The sequence below is a fragment of the Xiphophorus hellerii genome, chromosome 22 (genome assembly GCF_003331165.1).
Source record: "Xiphophorus hellerii strain 12219 chromosome 22, Xiphophorus_hellerii-4.1, whole genome shotgun sequence".
Lineage (NCBI taxonomy): Eukaryota > Metazoa > Chordata > Actinopteri > Cyprinodontiformes > Poeciliidae > Xiphophorus > Xiphophorus hellerii.
In genome coordinates, this window is record NC_045693.1 from 1644781 (window position 1) to 1667988 (window position 23208).

At 43.3% G+C, this 23208-nt stretch overlaps 1 protein-coding gene across 1 annotated transcript; it reads right to left on the bottom strand.

Moving 5' to 3' along the window:
• Positions 1 to 71: 71 nt before the first annotated feature.
• On the bottom strand, positions 72 to 21851 carry LOC116713382 (sulfotransferase 6B1-like; the record flags this gene model as incomplete). The annotated part of the gene is made up of 6 exons (XM_032553525.1): positions 72 to 230; positions 330 to 486; positions 568 to 662; positions 20653 to 20779; positions 20947 to 21036; positions 21723 to 21851. Coding segments are annotated over 6 exons (726 nt in total), but the record flags the coding sequence as incomplete, so codon positions are not given.
• Positions 21852 to 23208: the final 1357 nt, after the last annotated feature.

Here is a 23208-nt window from a genome sequence, read left to right on the forward strand (position 1 = left end):
AATGTCACTTATTGTGCTGCTGATTGTTTGATTTGATTTTTATTGTTTAATAAATGTGTTAAAAATCAATCTTCTTGTTCTTCTTCTTCCCGTCTCTGTTTCCTACTGACAGTGACGCTGGTAGTCCAGCTTTGCTCCCAGTTTTGTTCCTGCCAGGTGTTTGTTGAAAGCTTCGTCCATTTCTCGGCTCTGTTCTGGACTGAAATGGTTCCTCCAGTCTCCAACCTCACCTGCACAGGGAGGAGATTGAATCGATCATTTTAGAGGGGAAAGAACTCATTTTTACTCCAGACTCTGTTGGAAGATAAAATGATTTTATTGTTGGTGACCTTTCCTGAAGATGACGTTTCCCATGTTGCCGTGGGAGTTGGCTGAACTCTCCTTCATGGCGTTAAAGGTGCTGGCCGCTGCCACCTGCCGCACCTGAGCCTCCGTCAGGCTGAAGCCGACGAAGCCGGAGATCCGCCGGATCCCTGCGCCGAGATCCTGCAGGACAGGAAACGTGGTCTGAGAGCAGATTTCCATTTCAGCCACCAAACGGAGAGATTGAGGAATCGGAGGACTGACCTGCTTCAGGTCCTCATAGGTCACCACCAAGACGTTGGGGTCGTCCATCCTCTGGTTCCAGGCCAAGGCGTGGTCAAAGTACGAGCCCCAGGCAACTACACACACAAAAATCACTTATTCATGGTTTCTGTGGAATATGGGCAACATTTATAACTGGTTACATGGCAACCAGTGAAACCAGTAACATGAGGAATTATTTGAAAGGTTTGACCCAGAAACCAGAATCCAATCAGCAGACTGATCAATGTTTGAACAGTTTATTATGTTATCTAAGGAGCTTTGATGCCATAAATTGGACCCGCTTTAATAAACAGCAGAACTTTATATTCCAGGCTGTAAGAAACAGAATCTATAATATAAATCACTGATCTCATTAATTTACATGGAAACATATAAAATACCTCTGAGTGTTTCTGCAAAGATCACTGAGTAAAGCTGGACAGAAACCTGTTCAATTTACTGGAGTAACTTTTTAATAATTAGATATTTATAGCAGTAATTTTACTGCACTAAACTTTTTACTCTGTCGTTTCAAAGTAAAACTACTTTTACTTCAGTAAAATTTCTGGGATTTTCACCCTCCTCTAGTTTTTATCATCATTCTGTTGTAGAAATTAGATTCAATTTTTCCATAAAAAAACTGAAAAATGGCCAAAACCTGCTATGAAAGCTACATTTATTTTTAAAGCTCCAGTTGTTTTTTTTATCATTATTAATCTGTTTTTAAAATCCTGAGTGGCTGCAGACACCTGACCTGCTGCATTGCTGCCAAATGTTTTATGTTTTCTGCAACATAAAACACGTTTAGTTTCTTCTGCTCCTGTTTCTCCGGTTTGTAACGTTTTCTCTCTCTAAAGCCTCGTCACCCTGATGGTTCCTGATATGTTTATTTTTGTCCTAACCTGCAAAGAATCAGCCAAAGACAGAGGTTACTTTTCTGCAGAACAGGAGAATTGAAAGCAGACGCGAAGAATCGCTGTCAAACACTGTCTGGAATCAATTCTGCCAGATCTTTCTTTGCATTTCTCTTTATTGTATAGAAAAAGGAGGTTGGGCTTCTTCATACAGAGAATTGACCAACCGTCTTTACATTCTGGAACCTTCTGTGGACATGCCCTTACAAGGACATATGGCTGACCACAACTAATCAGTTACACATGGAGCTAATAACACATGAATGTTTTAACGTTTTTAGCTTCCATCCTAAACATCCTAAACAAAGTTAATAATATACTACAAAAGAGAGAAGTTAAGTAAACATAAAAAAGAATAATAATATGAGAGTAATAATATGAAAAGAATAATATGAAAAGAATAATATGAAAACATAACTTGTAAAATAAACTCATAAGTAAATGAACAGGAGGATAATTTTTCTAAAATTTCCCACCTGTTTTTCATATTATGCATGACGTCTAACACAGACATCAGGAATACATCACTTGCTGGTACATTTTCAATGCATCCATCATAATGTTAAACATCGGGGTGTCCCTCAGTGATAGAGGCAACAAGTTGATACTGATACATAACATGTCCAACAGTTTTGGCTATCAGAGATTTTAGACATGGGATTATGCAGGCAGTAAAAATACAAAACAAGAAAAGAATAATAAGAAGAGGCATCATTAATTTCAACAGCAGGTGCCACCCTGGTCCAGATATGAGCCAAGAAAGGAAATCTCCTTGTGAGGGAACAGCATCCTGTGACATGGCTTGTTGCAGATTCTTTAAGGCAGACATGGCTTCAGCAATATGAGTTTCATTAGCATCAGAAATATAAGTACAACAAGATGTTCCTATCATTACACAGACACCACCCTGACTAGCTGATAGGTTTATTTTGTCATAACCTGCAAAGAATCAGCCAGAGACAGAGATTAGGTTTCTTTTCATTTCTTTTCTGCAGAATAGGAGAATTGAGAACAGACGCGACGAATCGCTGTCAAACACTGTCTGGACTCAATTTTGCCAGATCTTTCTTTGCATTTCTCTTTATTGTATAGAAAAAGGAGGTTGGGCTTCTCTTCACACAGTCACACAGAGAATTGACCAACCGTCTTTACATTCTGAAACCTCCTATGGACATGCCCTTATAAGGGCATGTGGCTGACCACAACTAATCAGTTACAGATGGAACTAATAACACATGAATGTTTAACGTTTTTAGCTTCCAAGCAATCATCCTAAACAAAGTTAATAATATACTACAAAAGAAAGAAAAGTTAAGTAAATATAAAAAGAAGAATAATATGAGAGTAATAATATAAAAAGAATAATATGAAAAGAATAATATGAAAACATAACTTGTAAAATAAACTCATGAGTAAATGAACAGGAGGATAATTTTTCTAACATTTCCCACCTGTTTTTCATATTATGCATGAAGTCTAACACAGACATCAGGAATACATCACTTGCTAGCACATTTTCAATGCATCCATCATAACGTTAAACATCAGGGTGCCCCTCAGTGATAGAGGCAACAAGTTGATATTGATATAGAACATGTCCAACAGTTTTGGCTATCAGGGATTTTAGACATGGGATTATGCAGGCAGTAAAAATACAAAACAAGAAAAGAACAATAAGAAGAGGCATCATTAATTTCAACAGCAGGTGCCACCATGGTCCAGATATGAACCAAGAAAGGAAATCTCCTTGTGAGGGAACAGCATCCTGTAACATGGCTTGTTGCAGATTCTTTAAGGCAGACATGGCTTCAGCAATATGAGTTTCATTAGCATCAGAAACATAAGTACAACAAGATGTTCCTATCATTACACACACACCACCCTGACTAGCTGTAAGTATGTCTAACACCATCCTGTTTTGGAGAACCATCAGTCGCATTTCACTAAGTTGTTGATTCTGTCCTCTCTCAATGTCCATGGTAATATTTACCAGGGTCTTCATTCTGTAATCCAAAGTTTCAATCATCAGCATAGATTTTGCTACTCCAACCCATGGAAAAATTGACAGTCCCCATTTCCCAGCAGTACTCCAATGTTTGTGTTCTTTGGGAACATTTGAACCCCAGATAGGATCATGTGGCTGGAAAACAATTTCTGAATTTCTCCGCCGTCGCAGGTGATGAGAGTGTACTGCTGCAGTAGATACAATGATGGTATGATCAGAGACAAACACAGGAGCACAAGTACCTGACCAGTTCATGGGTAGCGACGCATAGATATTACTTCCTCCACACAGAAACCAACCACCCTCAGTGGGATAATTTCCTCGAGGTGTCCACATGGGACATGGAATAAGAGTCCCATCAGCATGTGGACAAACGGACCTAGGAAATAAATCAGTAATGTTTTGCTGGCATCCAGGTACATGGCCTACCCGAACAGTCCAGTTTCCTGGTGGAGAATGGATACAGACCGGATGTTTTGTCCCTGGCATCGTGACAGCTTTCATCCGTGATGGGTATCCAGTAACATTACTGTAGGTGAAGATAGGCGTCACGCCAGTGCACACCTTTTTCATCAGGATGTCACCATCTGAAGTGTTGTCTGGAGTCGCTGGCATGAAATGTAAAGCACAAGAGGCAAAACAGACAGCTTGGGACCTGTTCATGGGACTGACATACAGAGTAGGTTTCCTAGTAGATTTTGGCATCACCGAGCAGACGTAGCAGTTGGTCATGTTCCGTTCTTTGGCCAACATCTCCACATAAGTCTGCCATATGTTGTCATGGTGATGGTCTGGAAGGTGTCCTAGCCAGATCTTCATAGCAGTGGTATGGACAAATCTTCTCCCCAGATGGATCAGTGAGGTTGGACTGAAAAAACAGGACACGCACACAGCAGCCACAGCACAAAAGAGGCCCCATCTCCATGAGGACCCCATCTTTGCTCAGTTACAGAGATGTTAGAGTTTACCTAGGACTCTATGGAACAGGGATGTGATGAGTTCTTCTGCTGACTTTGAGATGCGTAGTTCTATATAGCCACGCCCCTTTGTAGTCAGATCTTCCCCACTGCCCCCACCTAGGTCTCCAACACTCTCTGCAACTTACAGTGGCTGAGGTGAATCCAGGATGGTCTCTCAGCGATCTTTACTGCAGTGGGAGTGGTCAAAAGCACTTGAAACGGTCCCTCCCACCGTGGGCAGGCCCAGTTCTGTCTCTTAATGGCCTTGATGAAAACCCAATCGCCTGGTTTCACCACCTGGAGGTCCTGTGAAAACAAAGGTTCTTCTGGCAGTGAATTTGCATTTGACACTTCTTTAGACTGTAACATTTCTTTCATGTAATCAGCTAAAGTTTTTTCACTGTCATCTGGTGGTGGTGTGGTGTCTTTAAATAAAGGAAGCTTAAAAGCTCTGCCGTGTACTATTTCAAAAGGAGTTAAACCATTCCCAGTGGGCACAATTCTCATGTACATTTTCACTAAATCCAGACACTCTGGCCATGGCCTTTTAGTTTCTTCCATACATTTTTTAAGTCTGGATTTAACAGTAGAATTTGCTCTTTCAATTAACCCAGCACTTTGGGGATGGTATGAACAGTGATTTTTTAATGTTATCTGCAATCTGTCTGCCATTAACCGAATGACTTGATTCACAAAATGTGGACCATTGTCACTGTAAATTTTCTGTGGGATGCCATGAGTTGGAATGATAGTTCTGCATATTGCTTTAGCTACAGTTAGTGCATCCGCATGTTTTGATGGGACAATTTCAACCCATTTAGAAAAAGCATCAATCATCACTAAGCAATATTTATAGGGACCACTTTGAGAAAGTTCAATGAAATCCATATGCATAGTCTCAAATGGGTATTGTGGCTTAGGAAATTGACCCCTCTTTGGTCGAACATTTCCTTGTGGATTATGTCTTACACAGATTGTACATGCTCTACAGAAAGTTTTAGCATATACATTAAACCCAAACACTGAAAAATGCTGCTGAATTATGTGAACCATCCCACCTGTGGACACATGGCAACAACTATGAGTCAGAATTGCTGCAGCATTAAAAAGACTTTTAGGAAGAATAGGTTTGTTGTTAAGCATATAAAGGCCTGTTGTGTTCTTAACAGCACCCTTACTGAACCATGAGCGTTGTTCAGCACGGTGAGCAGCTTGTTGGTGTGACAGGAGAATTTCTAGATCAATAAGAAGTTCTTGTGATGTCGCATGATATATTTCTGACACACCAAAAGCGCCTGTAGCAGCTGGCTTAGCCGTGTTATCTGCATAACGATTACCAGTTGACACAAAATCAGTCCCTTTAGTGTGAGCAACACATTTGAGAAGGGCCAACTTAGATGGTAAGAGTATGGCCTGAAGCAGCGATAACAGAAGCTTAGCATGTGTAACAGGTTTGCCAGTACTAGTAGTCATACCCCTGCGTTCCCATTGTTTAGCAAAAAAGAAAACTGTAGAAAATGCATATTGACTATCAGTATAAATAGTGACATCTTGACCTTTAGCCAACTCGCAAGCCCTGGTCAAAGCAATTAGTTCAGCAGCCTGGGCTGAATGATGTGCTTTAATCTGTTTGGCTTCAACTACTTCACCAGCAGAGGTCACCACTGCGTAACCTGTTTGAGTCTCCCCTTTGTAATTTTTAGAACAGGATCCATCCACAAACCATACATTGCCAGTTTTTAATGGCACATCAGACAAATCTGGACGAGGTAATTGTAATTTTTCAGTTTCAAACACACAGTCATGTGGAATACCGTCTGTAGCAGTTGGAACAAGAGTAGCAGGATTAAGAACAGTACATCTCTGAATTGTTAAATGAGGCTGAGAAAGCAAAAGTGCTGTGTAGGAGAGCTGTCGAGCAGGTGACAGAAAAGACATTTTTGCCTGCAACAACAGCACATCTACAGCATGAGGAACTAACAAATCAAGTTGGTGATATAAGACCACTTCTGCTGAACTTTCTACTGCTAGAGCAGCTGAACATACGGCTTGTAAACATAAAGGAAGTGCAGATGCGACCGAGTCTAGCCGTTTGGAATAATATGCGATAGGTTTTAATTTTCCTCCATGAGACTGTAACAGGACTGAACACATAAACCCATTTTTACAATCAACAGTTTGAACGAATGGCTTCCTGTAATCAGGTAGCGTAAGAACTGTGGATGAGATAAGCTCTGTTTTCAAATCTGTGAACTGTTTTTCAGCTTCAGGTGTCCATGTTATCACCTCAGACATGGCCATAGGAGTCTCATAAATGAGATTAAGTAGCAGTTGTGTTTTTTCTGCAAACTGTGGGATCCAGGCTCTGCAATAATTACAGAGGCCTAGAAAAGCCATCATCTGTTTTTTTGTTACAGGTTTTGGAGCATTCGCTATTGCAGATTTTCGCTCATCATGTATTTCTTTTCCATTTTCAGAAATCTGATGTCCCAAATAGCGAACTTGTTGTTGAACCCACTGTAATTTTGATTTGCTAACTTTATTTCCAGTAGATGCAAGGTGATGTAAAAGTTGCAGAGAATCTGCTTTACATGCTGCTTTACTTTTAGATGCTATGAGAAGATCATCTACATATACCAGGATTTGACTACCATTTTGCGGAGTAAAACTTTCCAGACAAGTCATAACTGCTTGTGTGAAAATAGTTGGACTATCAGCAAAACCCTGTGGCAAACGCGTATAAGTATACTTTTTTCCTTCAAAAGTGAAAGCAAACCAGTATTGTGAGTCAGGATGTACTGGTATTGAGAAAAAAGCATTACTTAAATCGATCACTGTGAAAAATTTGCTTTCTGGGTCTAGGGAATTAAGCAACGTGTGTGGATCTGGAACGTTTGGGGCTCGAGTTTGGACTGCTGCATTTACAGCACGGAGATCTTGGATCATCCGCCAATTTTTTCCATCAGCCTTTTGTACTGGAAAAATTGGAGTGTTACATGGTGAATCAAAACATGGTCTAATTATTCCAGCATCCAAAAGGTCCTGTACAACAGGTTTTATTCCTTCCTGTGCATCCGGTTTCAACGGGTATTGTTTTATTCTGGGCCTACACTGTGATTTTGGAGTAATAGTGACTGGTTCCACTATAGTAAGTAATCCTACATCTGTTGGCCCTGTGGACCATAATGATGCAGGCAAAGTCTGTAGGTCATCCTCATCAGACTGCGATAGTAGGACTGTAGAATCTAGATTAAGTCAAGGAGTATCTGTAACTTTTGGTTCTGTATCAAAGAGAACTCTGTACGACATTCTCCAAAGCTGTGTACTTGGACTGTACATCCAGCCTAATTTTTGAGAGCAAGGCAGAAAATCAGATGCCATTTCTGCTGCTTTTAAACGGGGACCTGTGTCTCTGCTTTGTGTGTCATCAGCTTTAAACAAAGACAGATGTGGGACCCCTGGTATGCAATAAAGAGATAGCTGTTGTGTGGGCAGAAGCACAGAAGCTGCTGCAAATGAGTTTCCATCAGTATACAAATACTGAGTAGTCACCAACATTGGTTCCTGCTTTAAGAATTTTTTTGCATATCTGTCATCTGTCGTTAAACACACATTCATGATAACTTCTAGTTCTGCTAACGGTGTTTCATCAACAGGGACAGACAGAGACTCTTTTGCTTTGATTAAGAGTTCACTTTTTTCACTTATCTGTTTAAGAAATGGCAGCTGCAGAGCATAATACATTGGTTTTTCAGTTACTGTGGCCATAACGTTTTCAACTCTTACAGCTTTCATTCCTCCCTTTGTAGGGAAAATTGCAATGCCTAATTTTCCCATCAAATCGCGCCCTAAGAGATTAATTGGGCAGCTAGGTGAAATTACAACAGGGGCGTGCAGCCTTTTTCCTGTCTGAGGATCACAGATGTCAGTAAAGTGTGACATCCACTCCTGTGAAGTTTGACCATTTGCTGATTTTACAAATATAGGAGTATTGGAGGATTTGAGTCCTACACTGTCTTTAACGCAAGTTTTACAAGCTCCAGAGTCACATAAGAAAGTCACAGGCTGACCATGGACAGTCAGAACAATATACGGCTTTTCTTTTAACATATTTAGTAGTTCCATTGCCCCATACACATTAACAACTTGAGTCTGAACTTCGTTTTTAACAGTTGATTCATCTAGTCACGCCTGATAAGGTCGTGAATTGCCCCTGCGACCTCTCCTCCTCCCCCTTTGGTGTGGCGCCTGTCTCTGATTAGGACATTCTTTTGACCAGTGATCTAGTGACCCACAAATCCAGCACCCCTCCTCTGTTTGTGGTATTCTATTTCTTAACTGAGACAACCCCCTAGACCGAGGGCCACCTCTGCCCCCCTGAAAACCACCTCTATTTCCTTGAGGGGGTCGGGTGCTTTGAAATGAAAACACTTCCTCTGGGTCAGAGGTGGAATCTGCCCAGAAGATATGTGCATCTCCCCCACTAGAACTGCCTCCCTTTATTTTTGCATGTTTCTCTGCATGCCGTGCATACTCCATTAACTCATGAACGGTGGAGGTGTTAAATGCTACCAGATGTTTTCTAATCCATTTAGCAATGTGTGGGAGAAACCCGGACATTAACATATTTTTTAACTGCTGTTGGTAAGGAGAGCCGTTGTGATCACTGAACATAATGCCGCTGTGAAATTTATATTCGTTTTCAAAACGGATTTTAAAATCATCGACATCTTCCCCTGATTTTTGTTTAATTGAACCAAGGTGGGAATAATCTGCATGCCTAGCAAAGACCTCCTTAGCTTTTTGTTGAACTTCATCCCACTGACGTTGCAGTTCACCTCCCATAGTAGTTTGGTATGGTAAAGCAGTTCCTGGAGAACGGATTGAATATCCAGTATAAGTGCCCCGGACTTTTGCCCAATCTTTCCCTAAAGAAGATTGCAAAGCTTGGCCAAATTCATATCCATTTAATCCATAGGAATTATAAATCCCTTCCATGTCCATGATCCATTTATCAAGATCTTCTTTTGGAGAAGTTACACCTTCTACAGCTTTTCTGGCTTCTTCAAGAGACCACGGACGGAAAACTAGTATTGTAGGTTGTTTATTTTCCTCTCCCGGATTAGGATTTGCAACCTGAACCATTGGATATAACTCTTCTGATGGCTCAGACAGTGAAGGGTACAACTTTTGATATGAGCTAGAAGAACCCGGAGTTTTAGAAGAATTATATGGAGGAGGATTTTCCATTTGTACATGGATTTTAGCAGTTATTGGGGTTGTTTTACTGCGAGTGGATTGAGAGGGACCCAAAGTTTCCTGTTTTTTTTCTATTTTTGCAGGCTGGCCTGTTAACACCCCCTTTAATGCCTCAGGAGCGTCCTCCTTTGGGTCAAAGGCTGGGGGTGGGGTTTTTTGTGCACATACTTGAGCTCGAGGTTGAGTTTCATTATCTTCTGGTCTAACAAACAAAGCTTCGGTTTTTCGGCCTAATTTATTTTTAGCACGCGCATTATGTCTATTTTGTGCCTGGGTTAACCACTTACGTGCAACTACAAGTTCCTTTAATTTTTTCTGTTGTCTGGTACCAGTTTTTGAACTAACACTTGTTTCTAATTTACACACCACAATTTTCCATTGTTCCACTTTCAACACACCATTTACTCCATACTTCTTTTTCCATTTGGCGAGGTACTTTAAGTTACCTGGCTCCATCTCACACATAAACTTTTCATCCCCTTTAAGACTTTTCACCTTCCCATGTGAAGAACCCATTTTTTACAGTGTTTTCGTCCCTTTATGACACCTAGGGTGGCCGCTATAGAACGGGGGATTGGAAGTGGGGTGGTGGTTAAATTCTTGTTGTGGCAATCCTCACTTCGACTCAACTCAATAAATGATTTGAGTGGAGGATTCTTGCTACTCAACCCCAACAAGGCCCACCACTTGCTTTCCCACTGTTATTTTAAAGGTTTCACAGTTTTCTTTCCCTTCGTGTGTGTGTTTTATACTTTCCCTTCTTTATTTTCAAACGGGGGACTGAAAACCACCCGGATACCACATTATTTACTTACTTGGCTGATTCCTGCTCTGTCTCGGTTCTGAGTCCCGTCAATCCGCCGTTGGCCGAAAGAGGTTGACCTAAGACACTGGCCCAGCGAGGAATTTACCCCCCGGGACTTTCAGGTTAAAGAACCTGACTGCCGGCAGTTTTCAGCGCGTCTTTTCTCTGTCTGTCAGCGGCGGGTATGTTGGGAATGCCGGACGAGCCTCCAAAAATGATAGGTTTATTTTGTCATAACCTGCAAAGAATCAGCCAGAGACAGAGATTAGGTTTCTTTTCATTTCTTTTCTGCAGAATAGGAGAATTGAGAACAGACGCGACGAATCGCTGTCAAACACTGTCTGGACTCAATTCTGCCAGATCTTTCTTTGCATTTCTCTTTATTGTATAGAAAAAGGAGGTTGGGCTTCTCTTCACACAGTCACACAGAGAATTGACCAACCGTCTTTACATTCTGAAACCTCCTATGGACATGCCCTTATAAGGGCATGTGGCTGACCACAACTAATCAGTTACAGATGGAACTAATAACACATGAATGTTTAACGTTTTTAGCTTCCAAGCAATCATCCTAAACAAAGTTAATAATATACTACAAAAGAAAGAAAAGTTAAGTAAATATAAAAAGAAGAATAATATGAGAGTAATAATATAAAAAGAATAATATGAAAAGAATAATATGAAAACATAACTTGTAAAATAAACTCATGAGTAAATGAACAGGAGGATAATTTTTCTAACACTAGCTGTAAGTATGTCCAACACCATCCTGTTTTGGAGAACCATCAGTCGCATTTCACTAAGTTGTTGGTTCTGTCCTCTCTCAATGTCCATGGTAATATTTACCAGGGTCTTCATTCTGTAATCCAAAGTTTCAATCATCAGCATGGATTTTGCTACTCCAACCCATGGAAAAACTGACAGTCCCCATTTCCCAGCAGAACTCCAATGTTTGTGTTCTTTGGGAACATTTGAACCCCAGATAGGATCGTGTGGCTGGAAAACAATTTCTGAATTTCTCCGCCGTCGCAGGTGATGGGCTGCAGTAGAGACAATGATGGTATGATCAGAGACGAACACGGGAGCATAAGTACCTGACCAGTTCACAGGCAGCGACGGATAGATATTACTTCCTCCACACAGGAACCAACCACCCTCAGTGGGATAATTTCCTTGAGGTGTCCACATGGGACATGGAATAAGAGTCCCATCATCACGTGGACAAATGGAGCTAGGAAATAAATCAGTAATGTTTTGCTGGCATCCAGGTACATGGCCTACCCGAACAGTCCAGTTTCCTGGTGGAGAATGGATACAGACCGGATGTTTTGTCCCTGGCATCATGACAGCTCTCATCCGTGATGGGTATCCAGTAACATTGCTGTAGGTGACGATAGGCGTCACGCCAGTGCACACCTTTTTCATCAGGATGTCACCATCTGAAGTGTTGTCTGGAGTCGCTGGCATGAAACGTAAAGCACAAGAGGCAAAACAGACAGCTTGGGACCTATTCATGGGACTGACATACAGAGTAGGTTTCCTGGTAGACTTTGGCATCACCGAGCAGACGTAGCAGTTGGTCATGTTCCGTTCTTTGGCCAACATTTTCACATAGGTCTGCCATATGTTGTCATGGTGATGGTCTGGAAGGTGTCCTAGCCAGATCTCCATAGCAGTGGTATGGACAAATCTTCTCCCCAGATGGATCAGCGAGGTTGGACTGAAAAAACAGGACATGCACACAGCAGCCACAGCACAAAAGAGGCCCCATCTCCATGAGGACCCCATCTTTGCTCGGTTACAGAGATGTTAGAGTTTACCTAGGACTCTATGGAACAGGGATGTGATGAGTTCTTCGCTGACGTTGAGATGCGTAGTTCTATATAGCCACGCCCCTTTGTAGTCAGACCTTCCCCACTGTCCCCACCTAGGTCTCCAACACTCTCTGCAACTTACAGTGGCTGAGGTGAATCCAGGATGGTCTCTCAGCGATCTTTACTGCAGTGGGAGTGGTCAAAAGCACTCGAAACGGTCCCTCCCACCGTGGGCAGGCCCAATTCTGTCTCTTAATGGCCCTGATGAAAACCCAATCGCCTGGTTTCACCACCTGGAAGTCCTGTGAAGACAAAGGTTCTTCTGGCAGTGAATTTGCATTTGACACTTCCTTGGACTGTAACATTTCTTTCATGTAATCAGCTAAAGTTTTTTCACTGTCATCTGGTGGTGGTGTGGTGTCTTTAAATAAAGGAAGCTTAAAAGCTCTGCCGTGTACTATTTCAAAAGGAGTTAAACCATTCCCAGTGGGCACAATTCTCATGTACATTTTCACTAAATCCAGACACTCTGGCCATGGCCTTTTAGTCTCTTCCATACATTTTTTAAGTCTGGATTTAACAGTAGAATTTGCTCTTTCAATCAACCCAGCACTTTGGGGATGGTACGAACAATGATTTTTTAATGTTATCTGCAATCTGTCTGCCATTAACCGAATGACTTGATTCACAAAATGCGGACCATTGTCACTGTAGATTTTCTGTGGGATGCCATGAGTTGGAATGATAGTTCTGCATATTGCTTTAGCTACAGTTAGTGCATCTGCATGTTTTGCTGGGACAATTTCAACCCATTTAGAAAAAGCATCAATCATCACTAGGCAATATTTATAGGGACCACTTTGAGAAAGTTCAATGAAATCCATATGCATAGTCTCAAATGGGTATTGTGGCTTAGGAAATTGACCCCTCTTTGGTCGAACATTTCCTTGTGGATTATGTCTTACACAGATTGTACATGCTCTACAGAAAGTTTTAGCATATACATTAAACCCAAACACTGAAAAATGCTGCTGAATTATGTGAACCATCCCACCTGTGGACACATGGCAACAACTATGAGTCAGAATTGCTGCAGCATTAAAAAGACTTTTGGGAAGAATAGGTTTGTTGTTAAGCATATAAAGGCCTGTTGTGTTCTTAACAGCACCCTTACTGAGCCATGAGCGTTGTTCAGCACGGTGAGCAGTTTGTTGGTGTGACAGGAGAATTTCTAGATCAATAAGAAGTTCCTGTGATGTCACATGATATATTTCTGACACACCAAAAGCGCCTGTAGCAGCTAGCTTAGCCGTGTCATCTGCATAACGATTACCGGTTGACACAAAATCAGTCCCTTTAGTGTGAGCAACACATTTGAGAAGGGCCAACTTAGATGGTAAGAGTATGGCCTGAAGTAGAGATAACAGAAGCTTAGCATGTGTAACAGGTTTGCCGGTACTAGTGGTCATACCCCTGCGTTCCCATTGTTTAGCAAAAAAGAAAACTGTAGAAAATGCATATTGACTATCAGTATAAATAGTGACATCTTGACCTTTAGCCAACTTGCAAGCCCTAGTCAAAGCAATTAGTTCAGCAGCCTGGGCTGAATGATGTGCTTTAATCTGTTTGGCTTCAACTATTTCACCAGCAGAGGTCACCACTGCATAACCTGTTTGAGTCTCCCCTTTGTAATTTTTAGAACAGGATCCATCCACAAACCATACATTGCCAGTTTTTAGTGGAACGTCAGACAAATCTGGACGAGGTAATTGTAATTTTTCAGTTTCAAACACACAGTCATGTGGAACACCGTCTCTAGCAGTTGGAACGACAGTAGCAGGATTAAGAACAGTACATCTCTGAATTGTTAAATGAGGCTGAGAAAGCAAAAGTGCTGTGCAGGAGAGCTGTCGAGCAGGTGACAGAAAAGACATTTTTGCCTGCAACAACAGCACATCTACAGCATGAGGAACCAACAGATTGAGTGGGTGGTATAAAACCACTTCTGCTGAACTTTCTACAGCTAGAGCAGCTGAGCTTACGGCTTGTAAACAGAGAGAAAGTGCAGATGCGACTGGGTCTAACCGTTTGGAATAATATGCTATAGGTTTTAATTTTCCTCCATGAGACTGTAACAGGACTGAACACATAAACCCATTTTTACAATCAACAGTTTGAATGAACAGCTTCCTGTAATCAGGTAGCGTAAGAACTGTGGATGAGATAAGCTCTGTTTTCAAATCTGTGAACTGTTTTTCAGCTTCAGGTGTCCATGTTATCACCTCAGACATGGCCATAGGAGTCTCATAAATGAGATTAAGTAGCAGTTGTGTTTTTTCTGCAAACTGTGGGATCCAGGCTCTGCAATAATTACAGAGGCCTAGAAAAGCCATCATCTGTTTTTTTGTTACAGGTTTTGGAGCATTCGCTATTGCAGATTTTCGCTCATCATGTATTTCTTTTCCATTTTCAGAAATCTGATGTCCCAAATAGCGAACTTGTTGTTGAACCCACTGTAATTTTGATTTGCTAACTTTATTTCCAGTAGATGCAAGGTGATGTAAAAGTTGCAGAGAATCTGCTTTACATGCTGCTTTACTTTTAGATGCTATGAGAAGATTATCTACATATACCAGAATTTGACTGCCATTTTGCGGAGTAAAACCTTCCAGACAAGTCATAACTGCTTGTGTGAAAATAGTTGGACTATCAGCAAAACCCTGTGGCAAACGTGTATAAGTATTTGTTTTCCTTCAAAAGTGAAAGCAAACCAGTATTGTGAGTCAGGATGTACTGGTATTGAGAAAAAAGCATTACTTAAATCGATCACGGTGAAAAATTTGCTTTCTGGGTCTAGGGAATTAAGCAACGTGTGTGGATCTGGAACGTTTGGGGCTCGAGTTTGGACTGCTGCATTTACAGCACGGAGATCTTGAATCATCTGCCAATTTTTTCCATCAGCCTTTTGTACTGGAAAAATTGGAGTGTTACATGGTGAATCAAAACATGGTCTAATTATTCCAGCATCCAAAAGGTCTTTTACAACAGAATTATTCCTTCCTGCGCATCCGGTTTTAACGGGTATTGTTTTATTCTGGGCCTACACTGTGATTTTGGAGTAATAGTGACTGGTTCCACTATAGTAATTAATCCTACATCTGTTGGGCCTGTGGACCACAAGGACGCAGGCAAAGTCTGTAGGTCATCCTCATCAGACTGCGATAGTAGGACTGTAGAATCTAAATTAAGTCAGGGCAAATCTGTAACTTTTGGTTCTGTATCAAAGAGAACTCTGTACGGCATTCTCCAAAGCTGTGTACTTGGACTGTACATCCAGCCTACCTTTTGAGGGCAAGGCAGAAAATCAGATGCCATTTCTGCTGCTTTTAAACGGGGACCTGTGTCTCTGCTTTGTGTGTCATCAGCTTTAAACAAAGACAGATGTGGGACCCCTGGTATGCAATAAAGAGATAGCTGTTGTGTGGGCAGAAGCACAGAAGCTGCTGCAAACGAGTTTCCATCAGTATACAAATACTGAGTAGTCACCAACATTGGTTCCTGCTTTAAGAATTTTTTTGCATATTTGTCATCTGTCATTAAACACACATTCATGATAACTTCTAGTTCTGCTAACGGTGTTTCATCAACAGGGACAGACAGAGACTCTTTTGCTTTGGTTAAGAGTTCACTGTCATGTTCTGTGTTTTCTGTGTGTTAATTTTGAGTTTTCTGTGTCCTTGAGTCTCTTCGTTGTCCTGTCTTCTCCTTGATTGTTCCCAGGTGTGTCTCGTTCTGTGATTACCCGCTGTGTATTTAACTCCACCTGTGTTCCTTGTTCCTCGTCGGGTCCTTGTCAATGTTTTGTCAATTCGTCCATGTGCGTGCTGCCAGTTGTTTGGACTGTGCTTTCCTTCATTAAATTTCATTATTCATCTTACCTGGGTCCGCTGCGTCTGCCTCACCACCCCCCACCGCACCGTTTCATGACAGTAGGACCCGACCAGACCGATCGGTGAGGCTCGCTGTATTATGGATCCAGCTGAATTAAGAAGGTTCCCTCCAAAGGGGCAGAGCGGACCGAGGCGGAGATCCGGCAGGGAGGACAGGGCACTGGCTGAAGCTCTCTCCGATCTGCAGCAGGAGCTTTTCCGGGGAACAAGGCTGGTGTTAGCACCCCCCGGATTCGGCCCCTGTTGATACCTCCGTCCGGGAAATCAGCGACGTGAGCCGCCGGTGGACCCGGCCACTCGTCGCTTTCCGGAGCTACCACCTCCGCTGCCGGCCCCGAGGCTTCGCTCCGGCTCACCTCCGCTGCCGGTCCCGAGGCTTCGCTCTGGCTCACCTCCGCAGCCGGCCCCGAGGCTTCGCTACGGCTCGCCTCCGCAGCCGGCTCCGAGGCTTCGCTCCGGCTCCCCTCCGCAGCCGGCCCCGAGGCTTCGCTCCGGTTCGCCTCCGCTGCCAGCTCCAAGGGTCCGCTCCGGACCACTTCAGACCCTCTGCGTTCCGACCGAGACCCTCTCTGTTCCTCCCGAGACCCCGACTCTCTCTGTTCCTCCCGAGACCGAGACCCCCTGCGTTCCTCCCGAGACCGAGACCCTCTGCGTTCCTCCCGAGACCGAGACCCTCTCTGTTCCTCCCGAGACCCTCTCTGTTCCTCCCGAGACCCTGACTCTCTCTGTTCCTCCCGAGACCCAGACCCTCTGCGTTCCTCCCGAGACCCAGACCCTCTGCGTTCCTCCTGAGACCCCGACACCCGAGACCCTCTGCGTTCCGACCGAGACCCTCTGCGTTCCTCCCGAGACCCCAACTCTGTGCACTCCACCCGAGACCCCGACTCTCGGCGCTCCACCCGAGACCCTGCCTCTGGGTGCTCGTTGTCGCCAACTGTGGGCGGCCCCCGGAACTCCTCGTCGCCACCTCTTGCACCGCGGGCGACCGCCGGACCGCCTCCGGGGTTCCCGCCTCCAGCGCCGCGGACGGCCGCCACACCGCCTCCGTGGTTCCCACCTCCGGGGTTCCCGCCTCCAGCGCCGCGGACGGCCACCGGACCGCCTCCAGGGTTCCCGCCTCCAGCGCCGCGGACGGCCGCCGGACCGCCTCTGTGGTTCCCGCCTCCGGGGTTCCCGCCTCCAGCGCCGTGGACGGCCGCCGGACCACCTCTGTGGTTCCCGCCTCCGGGGTTTCCGCCTCCAGCGCCGCGGACGACCGCCGGACCACCACGGAGGTGGTCCGGCGGTCGTCCGCGGCGCTGGAGGCGGAAACCCCGGAGGCGGGAACCACGGGGGTTCCCGCCTCCTTTGCCTCCGCCCACCCTGTGGGTAGTTTTTTGTTGTTTTTGGACTCAAAATTGCAATGCCTAATTTTCCCATCAAGTCGCGCCCTAAGAGATTAATAGGGCAGCTAGGTGAAATTACAACAGGGGCATGCAGACTTTTTCCTGTCTGAGGATCACAGATGTCAGTAGAGTGTGACATCCACTCTTGTGAAGTTTGACCATTTGCTGATTTTACAAATATAGGGGTATTGGAAGATTTGAGCCTTACACTGTCTTTAACGCAAGTTTTACATGCTCCTGAGTCGCATAAGAAGGTCACAGGCTGACCATGGACGGTCAGAACAATATACGGCTTTTCTTTTAATGCATTTAGCAGTTCCCATGCCCCATACACATTAACAACTTGAGTCTGAACTTCGTCTTTAACAGTTGATTCATCTAGTCACGCCTGATAAGGTCGTGAATTGCCCCTGCGACCTCTCCTCCTCCCCCTTTGGTGTGGCGCCTGTCTCTGATTAGGACATTCTTTTGACCAGTGATCTAGTGACCCACAAATCCAGCACCCCTCCTCTGTTTGTGGTATTCTGTTTCTTAACTGAGACAACCCCCTAGCCCGAGGGCCACCCCTGCCCCCCTGAAACCCACCTCTATTTCCTTGAGGGGGTCAGGTGCTTTGAAATGAAAACACTTCCTCTGGGTCAGAGGTGGAATCTGCCCAGAAGATATGTGCGTCTCCCCCACTAGCACTGCCTCCACCTTTTTTTTGCATGTTTCTCTGCATGCCGTGCATATTCCATTAACTCATGAACGGTGGAGGTGTTAAATGCCACCAGATGTTTTCTAATCCATTTAGCAATGTGTGGGAGAAACCTGGACATTAACATATGTTTTAATTGTTGTTGGTAAGGAGAGTCTTTGTGATCACTGAACATAATGCCGCTGTGAAATTTATATTCTTTTTCAAAACGGATTTTAAAATCATCTACATCTTCCCCTGATTTTTGTTTAATTGAACCAAGGTGGGAATAATCTGCGTGCCTAGCAAAGACCTCCCTAGCTTTTTGTTGTACTTCATCCCACTGATGTTGTAATTCGCTCCCCATAGTAGCTTGGTATGGAAGAGCAGTTCCTGGAGAATGGATTGAGTATCCAGTATAAGTGCCCTGGACTTTTGCCCAATCTTTCCCTAAAGAAGATTGCATGGCCTGTACAAATTCATATCCATTTTATCCATAGGAATTATAAATTCCTTCCATGTCCATGATCCATTTATCAAGATCTTCTTTTGGAGAAGTTACACCTTCTACAGCTTTTCGGGCTTCTTCAAGAGACCACGGACGGAAAACTAGTATGGTAAGTTGTTTATTTTCCTCCCCCGGATTAGGATTTGTGACCTGAACCATTGGATATAACTCTTCTGATGGCTCAGACAGTGATGGGTACAAATTTTGATATGAGCTAGAAGGACCCAGAGTTTTAGAAGAATTATATGGAGGAGGATTTTCCATTTGTACATGGATTTTAGCAGCTGTCGCGGTTGTTTTACTGCGAGTGGATTGAGACGGACCTAATGTTTCCTGTTTTTTTTTTATTTTTGCAGGCTGGCCTGTTGACACCCCCCTGATGCCTCGGGAGCGTCCTCCCTTGGGTCAGAGGCTGGGGGTTGGGTTTTTTGTGCACATACTCGAGTTCGAGGTTGAGTTTCATTATCTTTTGATCTAACAAACATAGCTTCGGTTTTTCGGTCTAATTTATTTTTAGCGCGCGCATTATGTCTATTTTGTGCCTGGGTTAACCACTTACGTGCAACTACAAGTTCTTTTAATTTTTTCTGTTGTCTGGTACCAGTTTTTGAACTAACACTTGTTTCTAATTTACACACCACGTCTTTCCATTGTTCCACTTTCAACACGCCATCTACACCGTACTTCTTTTTCCATTTAGTGAGGTACATTAAGTTACCTGGCTCCATCTGACACATAAACTTCTCATCCCCTTTAAGACTTTTCACCTTCCCATGTGAAGAACCCATATTTTACAGTGTTTTCGTCCCGTTCTTTACACACCTAGGGTGGACGCTACAGAACGGGAAATAGGAAAGTGGGGTGGTGGTTAAGTTCTTGTTGTGGTAATTCTCGCTTCAACTCAATTCAATAAATGATTTGAGTGGAGGATTCTTGCTACTCATCCCCAACAAGCCCACCACTTGCTTTTCCCACTGTTTTTTTAAGGTATCACAGTTTTCTTTCCCTTCGTGTGTGTTTTTTATACTTTCCCTCTTTATTTTTACTTTACGTCAAACGGGGGACTGAAAACCACCTGTATACTTCATTATTTACTTACTTGGCTGATTTCTGCTCTGTCTCGGTTCTGAGTCCCGTCAATCCGCCGTTGGCAGAAGGAGGTTGACCTAAGACACTGGCCCAGCGAGGAATTTCCCTCCCGGGACTTTCAGGTTTAAAGAACCTGACTGCCGGCAGCTTTCAGCGCGTCTTACTCCGTCCGTCAGCGGCGGGTATGTTGGGAATCCCGGGACGAGCCTCCAAAATGATAGGTTTATTTTTGTCCTAACCTGCAAAGAATCAGCCAAAGACAGAGGTTACTTTTCTGCAGAACAGGAGAATTGAAAGCAGACGCGAAGAATCGCTGTCAAACACTGTCTGGAATCAATTCTGCCAGATCTTTCTTTGCATTTCTCTTTATTGTATAGAAAAAGGAGGTTGGGCTTCTTCACACAGTCACACAGAGAATTGACCAACCGTCTTTACATTCTGGAACCTTCTGTGGACATGCCCTTACAAGGACATGTGGCTGACCACAACTAATCAGTTACACATGGAGCTAATAACACATGAATGTTTTAACATTTTTAGCTTCCAGGCAAACATCCTAAACAAAGTTAATAATATACTACAAAAGAGAGAAGTTAAGTAAACATAAAAAAGAATAATATGAGAGTAATAATATAAAAAGAATAATATGAAAACATAACTTGTAAAATAAACTCATAAGTAAATGAACAGGAGGATAATTTTTCTAACAGTTCCCACTCACCGTCTCCTTTCATGAACTGGGAGAAGAAAGAATCCCAGGACTCCACAGACGGCAGAACCGGGTTGTTGTTGCAGAAATGATAGTAGGAAACCAAAGTGTCCTTTGGGTTCCTGAAGACCACCACCGTCTGGGAGAAACGACATGATCATTAAAACTGCTTCTCTGAACCTGGAGCTGATCGAACTGCAGGTTTCCTCTGAGCTCCTGTCGTACTTCGTGTCATGCAGAGAATATTCATCAAGAATAAAACCCAACTGTTGTTTAAATGCAGTTTGCAGCAGATTCAGGATGTACCTTTGTTTTCTTCTCGCTGAAGGAGGACGGCATGATGTCTGGATGAAGGTGAGTTCCCAGAAACCTCGGAGACGGAGCTTCAACCACGGCCTGAAAAAACAAGCAGAAAATAAATGTAACATCCAGAATATTTTCTGTCTGATTTCAACCTGGTTCCTCTTTGGTCACTAAACATATCTGAATCTGAGAGTTCAGACTGAGATTTTATTTTTCTTGTTAAGAAGTCACCATGTTATAGATCTGCTTGTTTTAGTTTTTTCTTTTCAACATTTCTCATGGCTGAAGAATGTTTAGATTTTCCATCCAGCAGTTTGTTTTCTCCAACGTTGGTTTGCAGGTCCAGGAGGAAACCAGACATCATTTATTATTTTTAAAATATTCAGGTATTTTAACTTCAGTGATAATTTGATTAATTGAGCAGTTTGACATTTACATCCTCTGGGATCATCATCAGTCTGACTGGATTAGTTTGTTTCTCTGCAGCAGGTGACAGAAATAATCTGGATTATTTAAAGTTTGGACACAGTTACCAGCTTCACCCCGACACAATAACAATCCTCCTGTTCTCCACCAGCACAGTTTGACCTTTCACCTCCTGCTGTGCCGCAGCCTGTCTGAACTGGGACAGCGGTCTGGTTGTTACTAACGTCTGAACTCTGATAAGAAGCTCAGTATCACTACATGTGACCACAAAGTACAAACAGATAAATGTAAAGTTTAAACATCTTAGTGTTTAAAGGAAACATTCTGACAAAAACGTTTTCTCATTTTAACACCTTCAAGACTTCTGGGCCAAAGAACTCGATCAGCGGAGGCATCTTGGATTCATTCTTCATCTGGGTGGCTTCTGCAATGATCTTCGTGACTCCAACCATCCAGTTAAATCCTGCACACAGAAGGAGATAAATGATTCATTAAAGAGGCATGCAGGAACCAGAACATCTTCGTTTGTTACTTGTTACTGCGCTAGTGGCGCAGTTGGTTGCACTGTTGCCTTGCAGCTAGAAGGTCCTGGGTTCAATTAGGACATGGAGTTTGCATGTTCTCTCTGTGCATGGTTGATTCTCTCCGGGTACTCCGGCTTCCTCCCACAGTCCAAAAACAAGACTGTCAGGTTAATTGGTCTCTCTAAATTCTCCCTAGGTGTGAGTGTGTGTGTGCGTGCCTGTTTGTCTCTGTGTTGCGACAGACTGGCCACCTGTCCAGGGTGTACCCCATCTCTCCCGGAATGTAACTCCCGACAAGGGACAAGGGTGAACAGGAAATGTATGGATGGCTAGTTCAAATTGTCCAGTTTGTCCTAAAATGATTTCCAGGAACAGTCTCAGAGTTTCTCTCTTCTGTCCCATCATCAGTCAGCCAACGTGTTTTAACTGATGATTGATGCATGGCATGATGCTGAATTTTGGAAGAAAAATAATTGAAAGTACGGGGGGGGGAAGGTTCTGGAAGGAACAGAGAACCTTCACCTCAGGACGGATCCCCCCAGAGGGGAGCGTCGGAGGTTTTTGGCCGGGATGAAGTTTGTTTTCTTTTGTTTTGATTTGTTTTTGGGAAACCGGCTGGATGCTAAAGAATTTTAGCACCGGTGAGTTAAATGCCCGCTAAGACCAACCACCGAGGAAATTACAAGTGGTGCGTTTTTAGAAAAGGGAAAAACTACATATTTAAAGACACCCCCCAAAATAGTAAACGGAGCATCTGATGAACGAGGGATCGACCTTCTCAACGGATGTCAGCTGGTCGGACATCTAAGGTAAGACCCACCTCACTGTTCTGTCAGGTTCCCGTTTTGTTTTCTTTACTCTGTTCCTTTTGTCTACATCAATACGCAGTTATTGTTGTGGCCCTGCTCTCCCGTAACCAGTAAAAAAAAAAAAAAGAAGAAGAACAAGCAACGGTGAGAGTAACGGTACGTAACACTGTTTTGCTCAATGAATAGAAAACTACAAACCAGGTGAGCGGTGACGTCATATAGTTATATAACAGTTATAACAGTTTATGACAGTTATATAACGGTCGTCACATTTACTTTTAGTTTCAAACCCTTCAGGTGTGGCTCCATCCGTCCTGTCGTGGTTCTGTTGGGTCGCATTCTGTTCAGATCTTCAGATCTTTGGACCGTCTGAATAAACTGTAAGTTTGTTTTGTTTCCTACTTGAATTTTGTCTTCAGGAATTTTCCTGCTTGTTTCTCTGATGTTTGGAGAAAATGTTCACTTTTGATTTCAGATCAACGTTTCATTTCTGGTAGGAGATTAAT